At 37.1% G+C, this 14,643-nt stretch overlaps 1 protein-coding gene across 2 annotated transcripts in view; it reads right to left on the bottom strand.

Annotated features, from left to right (window-relative positions):
* Positions 1–14,643, bottom strand: part of Kcnt2 (potassium sodium-activated channel subfamily T member 2) — a 353,431-nt gene that overhangs the window by 55,868 nt on the left and 282,920 nt on the right. For both annotated transcript variants that reach the window (XM_052737110.1, XM_052737109.1), the window contains one exon: positions 1,707–1,818. In XM_052737110.1, coding sequence (XP_052593070.1) covers positions 1,707–1,818 — 112 coding nt within the window. The remainder of the gene's footprint in view (positions 1–1,706; positions 1,819–14,643) is intronic.

The following is a 14,643-nucleotide window of genomic DNA, read 5'->3' as shown; positions in this document are numbered from 1 at the left end:
TAATCTTAGTGCATTATGTAATACGACACACTTGCTTTTGCTATGGATATCCAAATAAAGTTTTCTATAATATTAGACAGGATTTATAAGATGTAAATAGGTTTCATTTTTAATTAAATGCTTAAAAATGATTAAAAAATCTCCATTTGTTTTCGTCTTTTTTATACTTAGTTCAAAAACATACAATTACACAGGTTTAGCCACGCATAAATGCTGAAAATATTATTCACAATTATGACATTTCTTCATCAAATGTTTTTGCAAATAATTTATGATAGAGATTGGGATCATGGTTTGTGACAATATAAGCAAACATTGTCTTTTTTGTATCATTCAAATAGTTATTAAATTAAATATTAGGCTGTTTCACCTTCTTATGAACCATAATCTTTACATGACATTATTTACTTCTTAGCATCATTTTCCAGATAAGGTTTCAAGGCTAGAAACAAGAAAATAATTAATTCAGGTTCCATTACTGAGATGTGTGGAGAGTTGGCTTCTGACTATAGAACCTAGACTTTTCACTGCTATGTCATCTCTCCTCAATTGTCAGGACGATGCTAAAAGTACATGTCACAACCAGTTCCTCCCAGACTCCTAGTTACTGGATTTGTTTATGGAAGCTGGGTCAATTTGACCCCCAGTCAAAGATCTTTAAAGTGTTAAAAGTGATGTGGCATCCTGGAAGTTGTTTGCTCTAAACACTCATGGCTCTAAGTTTCCCATACGTCATTTATTTGAGAGCTGTATAATCTTGAAAGACTAATTTAAACCATGTCAATCTCATTTTCCATATCAGTAGGTAGAGAATACCAATGATTTCTTCAAACTTAAAGAACAGTAATAGTAAGAGGAGTAGACTAACATAGCATATGTGTTAGCTCTGGAGATTCAATTACATAGAGAATACCAAAGGCACTTCAGTGCCACATATCTTTCAAAAGTTCAGTCAGTGTCTGTCATAGCAGAGAAACCCATCACTGAGGTCAGATATTCTGACTCTGTTCACCTTGTGCTTGCCATAAACAACACATAAGTAAACTGTCGTTGATGTATTTGCATTACTAAGTTTGGTGATCAGCAAAACTCAGGCAGCTTCTGTTAGCTTGACCATTGTGCATTGTCTGCACTTGAGTGGGCTAATCACATGTGAGCTGAAACATTGATCTTTGCTCTTGACATTTGCAGAACTGTTTTAGCATCTTCTGACTAAGTATTAGTGAATCTCCTGAGTAGGCAACCACAATCTGATGTGCATTGCTGAGTCATAAAGCCACCCCTCTGAGAATTTGCCTACAAGTCTACAATCACCCAAGAATTGAGAAGCCATGGACCACACTCAGCTTAGCCCTGAGAATGGAAATCAAACTTAACGTCTACAGAACATGACTGTAAAATCATCGATCTGTTTAGTATTCTAATGACATAGCCCTAATTAGGCAACTTCTTTGAAACACTCTCATTAAATCAAATTTCCAATCCTTAGTGCATTTTGTGTCTGTTTTTCATACTCTGGTGTCCTACCACAGCTCTGTTGAAGTGGTAGTCTCCCTTGCCTAGATCAGGGGCAAACCTGGCTTTGTCTCAGGTTGTGCTAATGTTACGACTGAAGCCAGAAATCACCAAAGCATATTATTCTTTTAAGGTATATATCTCCCGTTGTTTGTACCCAAATGGACAAGCTTTCTTAATTTTAGTCTTACCTTTTCCAGTTTTGAAAGTGCAAGAGAGTAACAGTCCTTGGCTCTGAACTGCATGAATCTCATATTTGCTGGGTGAGTAAGCTCAGTGATAATACTGAGACTGGAAAACAACCTAAATTAAAGAAAAATTGCATCACACTAATAATCTAATATGGCATGTTTTTATAATAACATATTTATGAATGAATGATTCTTAGTCTGAAGCATAAAACTACATCCAATTACAACTGCAGGCACTGCCACATAAAATGATCTGTAAAACACAAGAAAAATGGAACGCTATCTTTTAAAATATTTTAACCAACATATTAGTACTGCAAGAAAAAATAAATTCAGCAATTTTCCTTTTATTAGACATTTTATCTCCATAATTATGAAACAGCATGGAAGAGAAACTCATAAAGTTGATTTAAGAAGTTATTAAGATTATTTTGTGGGTGATATTAAAATAAAATATATGACTATTTAGATTGCTAAAAAATTCACATGATGCTCTTCTTGTCCGTTCTATGAGCTTTTCCAAAGCTATGGCTTCCTAGCCTAATAACATAGTCTTTCTAAAGGTCAAATCTTGGTAAAATTAGCCCCTGTGGTAAGAAAATACCATACTTTAGGTAAATTTCATCAATGAACTGGTGTCAAGGTTAAAGCATTAATAAAGACATTAAAAACGAGCTAAGTGTGTTTACACTAACTACTCTTCCTATGTCCCTTTTATATGTTGAAAAGTTCACATATCCACACACATACCCTTGATTTCTTTCACCCTCATAGTGAAGGACATCATGATGGTACAAGAAATGCCTGTATTTCTGCTTCCATTGCTGCTCTGTTCCATTGGATCTTCATGTCTCACTTATAGTTTTTCTGATTTTAATACTTTGGGATTCTCTAGTAGTTATTTCCTATGGTAATATGCTTCCTTTCCCAAACAATGCCTTTAAGTTAAACTAAGCTAATATCAATTAGAATACCAGTAGTAGTTTGAACTCATCCTTGAACTCAAGGACAAGCACAAACTGAAAAGTGTGAGACATAAGTCATTTGATTAGGGCTCAAAAATAAATCAGTTTTATTTCCTATTAACAATGCTGAGGGAACTGCTTCAGGGGCTCATTGCTTGACAGCACTTTACAAAGGAATGTACTTGTTTTTAAAAGAGGAGCCCTATCCCTGAGCCATAGTACTGAAAAGGGTTTTTACATTTCCTGAGATCTCATTTCCTGATGCTGATGGAAGACTTGCTGAAACATCTCCCACCTACCAGGTAATGGTGGCAAGCTAAAACTTCAGCAGCATGCAGGGACCTGTTCCCAGATGGGCAGATGGTTCATTTTGACTCCATTTCAGATCTCTTTGCAAGGGCTCCCTTGACCATTCAAGTCAACACACTAAACTGTTTTTCAGAACAGTATCCTTCATAGCTCTATGTGAAACATGTACATCTTTTATGTACATTCTTTACCTAGGTGGACCTTAGGAACCTTGATATCATTCATGCCTTATAAACTGGAGAAATGTAGACAGTATTATGCCTTCATCTTAGTTTTGATGACAGATCTTATTTCTTTGCCTAAATAACATTTAACAAGCATGAAGTAAATAGTACCAGTAAACAATTTTAACCTGATTATAATTCTCTTTTATGAGGTTTAACATAAAAACATAATCATTTTATTTGTGTAACATATCATTGTTTTGAATGTCTTATAAGGAAGGGAGTCCAGAAGATTGTGGGTGGTTTGTGAAACATTTAGCCAAGTGGCAGGAAATAGTATTTCCAATGAATTTAAATGTTTTTTATTAATTATTATTATTATTACTATTATCATTATTGTGTATGTGAGAGAGAGAAAGAAAGAGACAAAGAGAGAGAGAGAGAGAGAGGACAGAACAGCATGCCACTCACATGGCAGGCCCCTTTCTGCTGAGCCACATCACTGTTATATCTTACAGAGGCATTACTGTTTTTTCAGCTTTTTTCCCCTTTTCTTAGCCTTTCTTCCTAAGATGCCATGGCTTTCTTGTTTGCTGTTCTCTTCAACCTTTTAAAATCAAAGCCTTTTTTTAAATTTCCTCTGGAATCCAGTTAAGATGAGAAGTTTTAAATCTTTTGATGTGACAAACCCTCCCTAAAGCTCCCTGGCATTTGGATTTTCACACTATCTATTGCCCTAGACTGAGGGATTTTTCTCTTAGAAAATAGCAACATCTAGAAAGGCCAGGTGCTCCATTCAGAGCCTACGTCTGCCTATCTTATTATCTATCATTAACTAACGAATTGTTTAAGACCTATTTTCTGAACCTGTGCTCATGCAGTTGGGATGAAGGGTTGATAGTAGACACAGGGATTCTACTGCTTATTTTTCAGAGAATCTATACTGTGTGCATCTCAAACAATCTGCTTTCAGCATCTTTGTCTTTTCATTCAATTATCACAATGTAGTTTATTGTGTAAAGCTCTTCATTGCAAAAACTCCTTAAAGAATTCCAAGCCCAGCCTCTGTAGCTGGAAGTTTTTTCTAGTCCTGCCCAGCCCTGCAATTAGGACGAATCTCTCCCTTCCAATTATGTATAAAACTTTAGACTCACAAATGCAGGATAGATGATAGAATATTTTCTTTAATTTTGCCAAATACAAATAGACTAGATACTCTAACTGCAATTCTTTCTTGATAACTGTTTTCTTATATATAATTTTACTATGTTAAAGTTAAAACCTTCCTTTTTGATTAGACAGAAAAGGGGAAGTGCTGTGGGATGTCTTTCTGTAAGCTGTGAATATGTTTTCCTCTGATTGGTTGATAAATAAAGCTATTTGGCCAATGGTGAGGCAGAATAAGGTTAGGCGGTACATTCCAACTGGAGAGAGGGGAAGAGGAAAGGGGGTGGGGCAAAAGAGAAGCTGGGAGCCACCACCAGGAGAAGCAAGATGTAAAAGTACTGGTAAGCTACGGCCATGTGGCTACTTATAGATTAACAGAAATGGGTTAAGTTATAAGCTAGCAAAAATTTGAGCCATAGGCCACCCAGTTTGTAAATAACATAAGGCTCTGTGTGTTTACTTGGGTCCGAGGGGCTGCAGGACCATGGGTGAGAGAGATTTGTCTGTATCGCTGTTGGGGGTGGGTGGGCAGGACCCAAGAAACTTACAGCTACAAGCCTCAAAGGGAAAAAATAGCCAGTTGATTTTTGGACCAGCCAACTAATAAAACTCATATCATCTTTCGAAGTTCGAAGTCATCTATTCAATAAATAAAATAATATCACTGAATATATTTAGCGTATTGGATGTCACAGCCAATAATAAATAATAGATGACAGAAAACTAAATGAATAAATGATATCATTAAAGTAGATCAATTAACATAGAATCTTGTAGTTTATTTAGACATTAAATGCCGTACTTTATACAGGAGCTTCCTTCTTTGCAGTTTCTATTTGCACCTCCTTTCTGAAAGACTATAGAGCAGGTGGCTTAGTCTGACACTACCATTTCAAAGTCTGCAGACTTGCGCTGGTCTGTGCCAAACCATTTCATGAACTTCAATCTACAGGACTACCTGAGTGGCTATCATTGTGGCTCTGGCTGCTCTTGGTAGATTTAGCAAGTCTACTATTGTCCAGACACCAAATCACATCCTCTGTGTTGGTAATTTGATGTTTGGGAGTTTCCAACTTCTATTGCAAATCAAGAGAACTAGCTGCATTATCTACTCAAACTACAGGTGGGGAAACTCCTTCTTTAGGAATCTCTTGCAACAGACACCTCACTGAAGAAACTGAAGCACAGAAAAACAGAACAACATGTTTACTGTAGTACTTCCATAGTTAGAATCTAGCTAATCCTCCAGAAATCAAACTCAAATGCCACTTCTTACCACTATAATAAAGAATGGGTACATGGGAAAGAAACCCAGATAAGGAAAAACAATAGTATATTATTAAGACTATCTAGCAATATTTTGGTTTTTCATATACTGAAAATCAACTCTATTTTTTGAAATATCAAATCTACCACTTTACTCAGTGTAGAGAGTGCTGGACTTCTCCTTGGCACTGTTCTGGAACTAGAGGACCGGTGTCTAACATCTAATTTAAGAAAGAATTGGCAAAGGTCTCTTATTAGCAATCTCTGGTCTCTGAGAAAAGCAAAAGAGGTATAAAATTGAAATACTCATAATTTACCTCTCTGAACTGACTGCGGAGACAGCAGAGCTTGATAATTATCAGCCTATGCATATTAGTTTAAGTGGTGATAAACTGTGGCAGACTGGGCAGCTCCTACATGAAGTGACATCAAGACACTAGTGAATGAAAAACTCCCAAGGCAAACATAGCTTCTAAAGGATGGAAATGTATGTTTCCTTTTGGAGAATTGTTATTTTCCCACAAAGCATAAATTTTATCTATATGTATATGGCTTATTTCTCTAACTCATTAGATGGAACATAATAAGAGGTAGAGTCTAAGAGTAAATAATAATTAAAATTGCAGGACCCAATTGATTTTGAGTGACTTCTGTGGCTGAAATTTTATTTGCAACAAAATGTATGTGACTTGCCTCTTATACATAAATGAACTTTGTCATTTTAAACTACATAGTAATGCATTAGCTAAGCCTGCCACCTAGTGAAAATTTAAAAGTAATATTTATGCAAGAAAGTATTATAGGGCACTTTATATATAAAACACCACTTGTATTTAATTATAGTATTTATTTATATATTCATTTACTAATACATTTAATTATGTTTCTTTTAAATACTGATATCATAAATTTATTTCTCAGTCTTGATATTTGCTAAACACATTGTGAATGCTAAACAGTTTAGAAATAGCATTATATAAAAAGCCATTTTTCCCCCCGATACCAAGACTGTGATATAACAATACTGTAATTAATAAAATAATATAATTAGTTTTATTTTATCCTCTTGTTTGGTACTTTATTTTAATATAGACTGATATAATATAATTAAATAATTACAAATTTAAATAAAATAAAAAGTCACATCATCCCAAACAGATCACCCATTCAGAGGGCCTGATCCAGTTGGGGACCCCTCAGCCATTGGTTCATAGTTCATGTGTTTCCATTCATTTGGCTATTTGTCCCTGTGCTTTATCCAACCTTGGTCTCAACAATTCTTGCACATATAAACCCTCCTCTTTCCCACTGATTGGACACCCATGGGACCGGGTCCTGTGCTCATTGCATGAGTTGGCTGTTTGAAACCTGGGGCCTATGCAGGGTCGCTTGGCTTGGCCTGGGAGGAGGGGACTGGACCTACCTGGACTGAGTCTACCAGGTTGATCTCAGTCCCTGGAGGAGGCTTTGCCCTGGAGGAGGTGGGAATGGGGGGTGGGGTGGGGGGAAGGTGAGAGGGCGGGAGCGGGGAAAACAAGGGAATCCGTGACTGATATATAGAACTGAACTGTATTGCAAAATAAAGGAGAGAGAGAGAGAGAGAGAGAGAGAGAGAGAGAGAGAGAGAGAGAAAATAAGTAAGTGAAAAAAAAAAGTCACATCCTCTTGTTTGGTACTCTGATGCTTGACTGTTGGTTCTATAGAAGTTTTGTCCTAGTCAGAGGCTAGAAATGCCATGTTTAGAAAAACTGGCTCATTCACTGGTTTCTCATCTTTATGTTCCTTCCCTTTTAACATGAGAATCCACTGAGGACAGAATCCTAGTGGGTGTGATTAAATACTTTATGAGCTCTGGAAGGAATGTCCTGAAACACCAGACCAGCCTGTCTGGGATCGAGAGGCAGATGCATGTCTCCTGGAGATCTGTGATTAGGACAACTTGATTGAGCAGCTCACTTCTCCTTTTCTCTGCCCAATAATCCTTATTAATCCCCACACAAAGATGCTCAGCAGCAACCCACTTGAACCTGCTCACCCCCCATAAAAGCTCTGTTTGCTTTTTTTCTACAATAGAACTACCTGTAAGTTTTCTTCCACAGTAAAATTCTTTTCTAAGATACACTCTGTCTCCATGATTTTCAGGCTTCAGTTTAGGAGACAAAGGACCTGGAAGCCACTGATATTAATAACTTTGGAGAATATTGACATTTCGTCATCATAGTCCCCAAATTATGTTCAACTGAGAAAAGAAGTCTCCATCAAACTCCAGGAACTCCTCTCCCATCTGAGCACTGTTCTTCTGTTTTTAATAAGTGTGAAACATCAATACTTTAGGTAAACCCTTCATTAAAGTGCTTAATAATTTCCTCAACATACTATTAGCACACAAAGTCATCCAGCAATATCAATGTTATTGTTCTTAATCAGTGTAGTGAGAACAACTTGTATATTCTCAACACTTTCTAGATGCTTGAGAAATCTGTAAGTCAAATGTACCCCGTTACTGTACATTGTACTGTAGTGTGCATTGACTGTAGAGGTCACTGTGTTCTGCTACTGGTCTAATGCAGGTTTTGGTCTATTTTAAAGAGGTGATAGATCCATAAGTTGCTTGTATGTTCACACTGCTTATTACCTTACAATTTTTGTCACCAAAATTTTACTAAACGAAATCAACACATCTTACTGAAGCAAAATTAGTACAAATGAAGTATGAAGTACTTTTTTCTTTTTCTTTCCTTCTTTTCTTTTCTTTTTTTTTTTTTTTTTTGAGACAGGGTTTCTCTTGTGTAGCTTTGTGCCTTTCCCAGAATGAAGTTTTGTGGGAAATTATTCCTATATTTTTACCATTTAAATAAAAAACCATATTGTGGAATGTATTTCTGTATGCTGTCAATATGACTTGTTCCATTGGTTGATAAATAAAGCTGTTTGGCCAATGGCAAGGCAGAATAAGTTTAGGCAGTACATTCAAACTGAGGATGGAGAAGAAGGGTGGAGTGAGGAATGATGCCAACCTGCCACCCAAGGAGCAACAAGATGCCAGCAGACCAGTAACACCATGGCCACATGGCAACATATAGATGAATAGAAATGGGTTAATTTAAGATGAAAGAGCTAACTAGCAAGAAGCCTGAGCCATAGGCCATATAGTTTGTAATTATAAAAGCCTCTGTGTGTTTACTTGGGACCAAGTGACTGTGGGACTGGGCAGGATACAAGGGAACTCCTGACTACAACACCAATTTAAATGCATACTTAAGGAGCAGTAAACATTTTTCCTATGTTCTGAGCAGAGAAACTTTTGTTTCTCAAATATCTAAGGAAAATTTTCTCCTCTCCCTTTAATGTAAATTTGTCCTTTTGTCATATGTTGGTTTAAAACAAACAGTTGAGCCTATCAATGTTGCTTTCTTTCTTAGGAACAAAGGTTGATTCTGTTCAGACTCCAAACAACTCCAACGAAAAACAATAATAACTCGACTATTTTTAATCCAATCTTGATGCACTTATTCATATTTTGCTTAGGTAATAACACTTTTTCACAAAGCTGTGAAAACATAAAATATTTTAAAAATGAAATGATGTGTGTGTGTGTGTGTGTGTGTGTGTGTGTGTGTGTGTTGTGTGTGTTCATGTAGGCACGCACACATGTGTGTACAGGTGCACATAAACATGTGTGCACATTTGTGTGGAGATCAGATGTTATTGTCAGACATCATCCTCAGTTGATTTTTACCTTATAACCAGTGTCACTCACTAAACCTAGAGCTCATGGATTTATCTAGACCATCCAGCCAATGGGCTCCAAGGATCCCACTTCCCTGTGCCCCAAGCATGTAGAGTACACATGCAGACTGCTGAGTTGGCTTTTTCTGTGTGTTCTTGGATCTGAACTCAGGTTCCCTTGTTCATGAGGAAAGGGCTTTACTAACTGAGCCAAGACATTTGGATTTGAAACAAAGGGGCCAATTTCTTTCCATGTGAAAATCATATACATATTTTCTGGTTGTGTTAGACTTTCTTCTTAGTTGAAATAGGAGATAGTAAGCATAAGTGAGACAGATATAACAGGCCCAGGCCTTCTCTCTTAATGTTTTGGTCTTCAAAAATAGTCTCTGGGGAGGAGGAAATCAACTGCTTAGAGCCTAGGAATTGAATTTCTGAGTAAAGTAACAGACATACTAGATTTCTTCCTGCTTTCCTCTAGGGACTCTGAAGTTTTCTAGGTAGTGGTTTTCCAGAGTTTCATGCTATAAAGGAGGAAGCCTATCCCAAATAAACACACACACACACACACACACACACACACACACACACACACACACACACTAGAAAACAACAAGTACCTACTCTATATTATAAGAGAGCATAAGTAGTTTACATTATTAAATGAAATCTGCATTTATATGTTTTAAGTAGCTCAGTACACATACACTGCTTAAGGTATATTTTTGGTGAGTTAAAGTATAATTTAGTCATAGTCTAGATGACACATTGAGCAGAATACTAAGACTCAGTGGCTTTGGGCATGTATAAATCCCACAACACAGAGAGTGATGACAAGGGAAAGTGCAAGAGGAAATAAGGAGAAACTCTTAGAGACAAGGTTGACCAGTTGACCAGTGACCAGTGGGGATGGAAGGGTAAGCCACTGCTGAGATTCCCTGTAAAGTATACTAGCTGGTAAACATAAAGACAATGGAAGGTTGATCTTTTAGGATGTAGATTCTGTCTCTTTCCAGATTGTCAGCTCTCTGGGAATAAAGTACAGCTGAAAGATTGAACTCCTGCCTTTGCTTATGGGCATTGGGTAACTGACAGCTTAAAGTCTGTTATTCTGGAACAGACTGACTGATGAGAACTACATAAATTTAGAAAGCTGGAGTGTTGCAAATCTAGAGCCAAGTGGCATCAGGCTAATTTTAGTCCCCTTAACCTTTTATTGCTCACCTCTACCTGACCTAAAATTCTTATAACTATTAGGTATAATGCTTTTGAAATCTCCTTTTGAAATCGAACATACCACTAGTTAAAAGTTAAAAATACTATCAGAAAGCATCTGAGACCTATAGCAAAGACATCTCTGCTTTAGTATAAGCCATCCACCAGACAGTTCCAATGATGCATTTGAAAGATGCTTTGATTTTTTTTTACCTTTCTTCTTATTCTGTAACTATAAAAACTTCATGAAACTGTTTCTGTCCTTGAACATGTTATTGGGGACAACCCGAATCTATGTTCCTGGGCCATGTTCAGTCAGATTCATCTCCAGTGTAATCTGTCTTTTACTCCCCTTGAGATGAGAACTCTGATTTATACGGGTACTGCTAAGAGTCCATATTGGCAAACCTACCAGGTGATAATGAACACATCAAGACAATAACAATTGAAAAAATCTTTGTCTAGTATTTGGGCATGCAGCATATCTATAATCCCAGAAATGAAATTGTGGGTGGAGAGACAGAGGAAGGAGGATTTCTAGTTAAATGCTAGCTTGATCTACACTGTGAGACTCTGTCTCAAAAAAATCACAAAAGAAACTACCTAATAAAGTGACTTTGTAGGACTGGAGATGTAGCTCAGTAATTGAGAACATGTCCAGTATTTTTAAGGGACTGAAGTTCCCTTAGTTCTCTAAGTTCCCTAAGTTCTCATTGGTGAAAAAACATCAGAAATGAAAACAAAAAGACCTATCTAAGTTATTCTGGTGAAATAATCCATTTAACACAAAACATAACAGAATAGAAGCCCCCATGAAGTCCTGCCATAACTGCATGCCTTTGTGACCACTAATTAAACTAATCAGAACATAAGGGACAGATAGAGAGATAGGGATGCTTTTAAAATCTGTATTGCAAAGACACACTTGTAAGTCACACTGCAGAAAGAAATCCGAAAACACCTATTAATAGCATAGCATTAGTGTAAATAATACTAATAATTTGTTCTGAGTTAACACCCTCTTATTTCCCAGTGAAGATGGCTCTGGAGGAGTATAAGGTTAATGGTGGCAGACTCTAACTCCACTCAGCATTTCAAGAAATGTCTGAGACAAGAAATCTTGAGAATGAGAAAAGAGGGAAAGGAATGATTAGAGGAGAACTGCAGACATGATATGTCTCTGAAAAGTTATTGACTATCTTACTGGAGGGTCGAGACTGAGTTTTGGAATGATTGAGAGCCTTTGCCCCATCCTTGCCCCATAAAGCCCGTTGGCTGGAGATGAGAGGGAAAACAAGTCATCAGGATATTAATTAATCCACTGCCTTGTCAGGTCACTGGCTCTTTCACAAAAGCACAACTTAAAGATTCAACTTCAGTCTCTGCTCATTCATATTTGGTTTCAGGCAGCACAAACACAACTATTTACTTATTTATTTTTAATTATGTTTGTGTGTGTGTGTATGTGGGTACGTGCACATATGTGTAGGTGCTCACAGATACCAGAAGAGGGAGTCTGATCCTGGAGCTAGAGTTACAGGTGGTTGTAAGCTGCCCAGCGCTGGTGCTGGGAACCAAACTCTGGTTATCTGAAAGAGCTCTATGAGCTCTTGCACACTGAGATATTTCCCCAGGCTTCTTTGTCTCTCTTTTTCTCTCTGTTTCTTTTTCCTTCTTTTCTTTTCTTTTATCTTCTTTTTTTGTTTTGATTTTTTTCTTCCTTTCTGTGGTGGTTTGAATGAGAATGCCCCCCATAGGCTCATATACTTGAATGCTTAGTCACCAAGGAGTGGACTATTTGAGAAGGATTAGGAGGTGTGGATTTGTTGGAGTAGGCGTGGTTTTGCTTGAGGAGATGCCACTGGGGGTGGCCTTTGAGATTTCAAAAGCCCATGCCAGGCACAGTGTCTCTCTTTCTCTTCATGATATAACTCTCTCAGCTACTTTTCTAGCACCATGCTCCCCCGCCCCATGATGACAATAGACTAACTCCTTAAACTGTACACAAGGCCCCAATTAAATGTTGTCTTTTATAAGAATTTCCTTTGTCATAGTATCTCTTCCTAGCATTAGAAGAATAACAAGAATACTTTCTTTTTTTCCTTTCTTTCTTAGTGAATACAAAAGTGCACTATGTCCAGAATGGCATTGGGACCAAGAGCAAGTTTCCTGTTCAATATGCACTAAAGAGCAAAGTCTTCTGTTTTCCTCTGGTTCCTTCTAAAATAAAGTAGCTGTATACTATCTCTTTCAGTTCCTGAGAGGAATAGATACTAGTATTTTCTATCCCTTTTATCTTGTTGCTTATACAAATTTGGTCACTTTCCAAAGAATTTCTGCCATCTTGCCCAGGCATCCCTGGAACATGACATTCTGTAACTGAGACTTTAGTGAAACAAAGACAAAATGTAGAAAAGAGCCTTTACAAAAATACAAGTGTCAGTAACATCTTTCTAGGACATGCAATATAAAAGAACTTTTAAATTTAACAATCTGTGTACAGGTTATTTGTTTATTGATTAATAGATTGACAGTATTTGCTGTAGCTCAAACTAGTATTAAACTTGCTATATAACTAAATATGATTTTCATCTTTTGATCCTTCTGCCTCTACTTTTTAAACACTAAAGTCTCTTGTTTATATCACCATGCTCAGCATTACATGATGCCTGATATCTAACCCAGGACTCTACATATGCCAGGCAAACAGTCTACCAAGGGAACACCTAGGTAATCTTGATGTACTGCATGAAAATTATTTGTATTTAACTCTTTTTTAATAGGTTCATATTTTATGTTGTTCTGTCTTATTATATTAAAAAAGAAAATAAAAGATATGAGAAGCAAGAAACAGGGACAAGCATGAGGATGTACTTTTGATAAGGAAGGTTTGAATGAGAAAAAAAAAAAGAAAAGGCAGGATTTTTGTTTGATAAAATAAGGTTTGTCCTAAGAAAAGTGAGCAGATTATTCCACAATGGAAAAGGGAAATTGTTAACAAAGGGAAAGACCACATATCATGGAAGGCCTAAGCAAATCACAAAGGATTGGGGGGGATAAATCTTAGGGTGTATGTAAGAAGATTAAAGATAATTAAAATCCCTAAGACTTCTCAGAAGTCCTTATTTTTTCAAACATCTTTTTGTTTAAGCTTTTGCTCTTGTATCTTTTTATTTGCTGATTGTATTTTAAAGCTTTGTAGCTATTCTCTGTTGGCATGCTGCCAGAGTCCAGCTCCCCACTAGAGAGAGCCTCAACTATGGCTCTTTCAGATGCTAGGACATATGCTACAAGACAGACAAAATGAAACTAGAAAAGGAGGCAAGTATGCTTGGTGGAAGAGCTACCGTTCTCTTACAAACCTTGCTTGCATTTGATCCTAAAGGGTTTTGGAGGATCACTCACTCCTGGACATCTGTCACCTATTTTCTGAAAGATCTCATCCTGGCAAAGGAGGGCAGTTAGGACCAACTCACTAGATGGTTAACAAGCAATGTCTTCAGGGAAAAAATTAATTAAAAAATATATATCTCAGTCAAGGGAGAAATTTGCAGAGTCAAAATGAAGTCATGCCTGGCATGGTTAGGTGCTGTGGAACAATCTTTGTACACTGTAAATATGTATTACTCTCATTGGTTAATAAAGAGCTGACTGGCCTCTAGCTGGGAAGGAAGAGATTGGGTGGGAGAGCCAGACTAGGAGGATACAAGGAAGAAAGAGGGCAGAATCTGAGGAGATGCCATGAGACCCAAATCAAGCAGAATGGGAAGCAAGTACATGAGGTAAATGAACCTCGGAGAAACATATAGGTTAATAGAAATGGGTTCATTTAAGTTATAAGAGCTAGTGAAAAAAAGCTTAAGCTATCGGCTAAGCATTTACAATTAATATTAAGACTTTGTGTGGTTATTTGGGGAAATGGTTGGTGGGACATAAAAGTCCACCCACAGTGGAGAATGTTTACAATCCCATGACTTGTGAGGTTGAAGCAAGACAGTCATGGGTCTGAGGTCTGCCTGGACTTCACAGTGACTTCCTTTTACACAGTCACCAACAGAAATGGGGTTGAGGTGTGATATAAGAAAGATTCTTATGCCTGATTACCTGACACTGAATAAATGT

This window comes from Peromyscus californicus, unplaced genomic scaffold (genome assembly GCF_007827085.1).
Source record: "Peromyscus californicus insignis strain IS unplaced genomic scaffold, ASM782708v3 Scaffold_14__1_contigs__length_90479793_seg_2, whole genome shotgun sequence".
Taxonomy (NCBI): Eukaryota; Metazoa; Chordata; class Mammalia; order Rodentia; family Cricetidae; genus Peromyscus; species Peromyscus californicus.
This window is presented reverse-complemented; position numbering and strand designations above follow the sequence as displayed.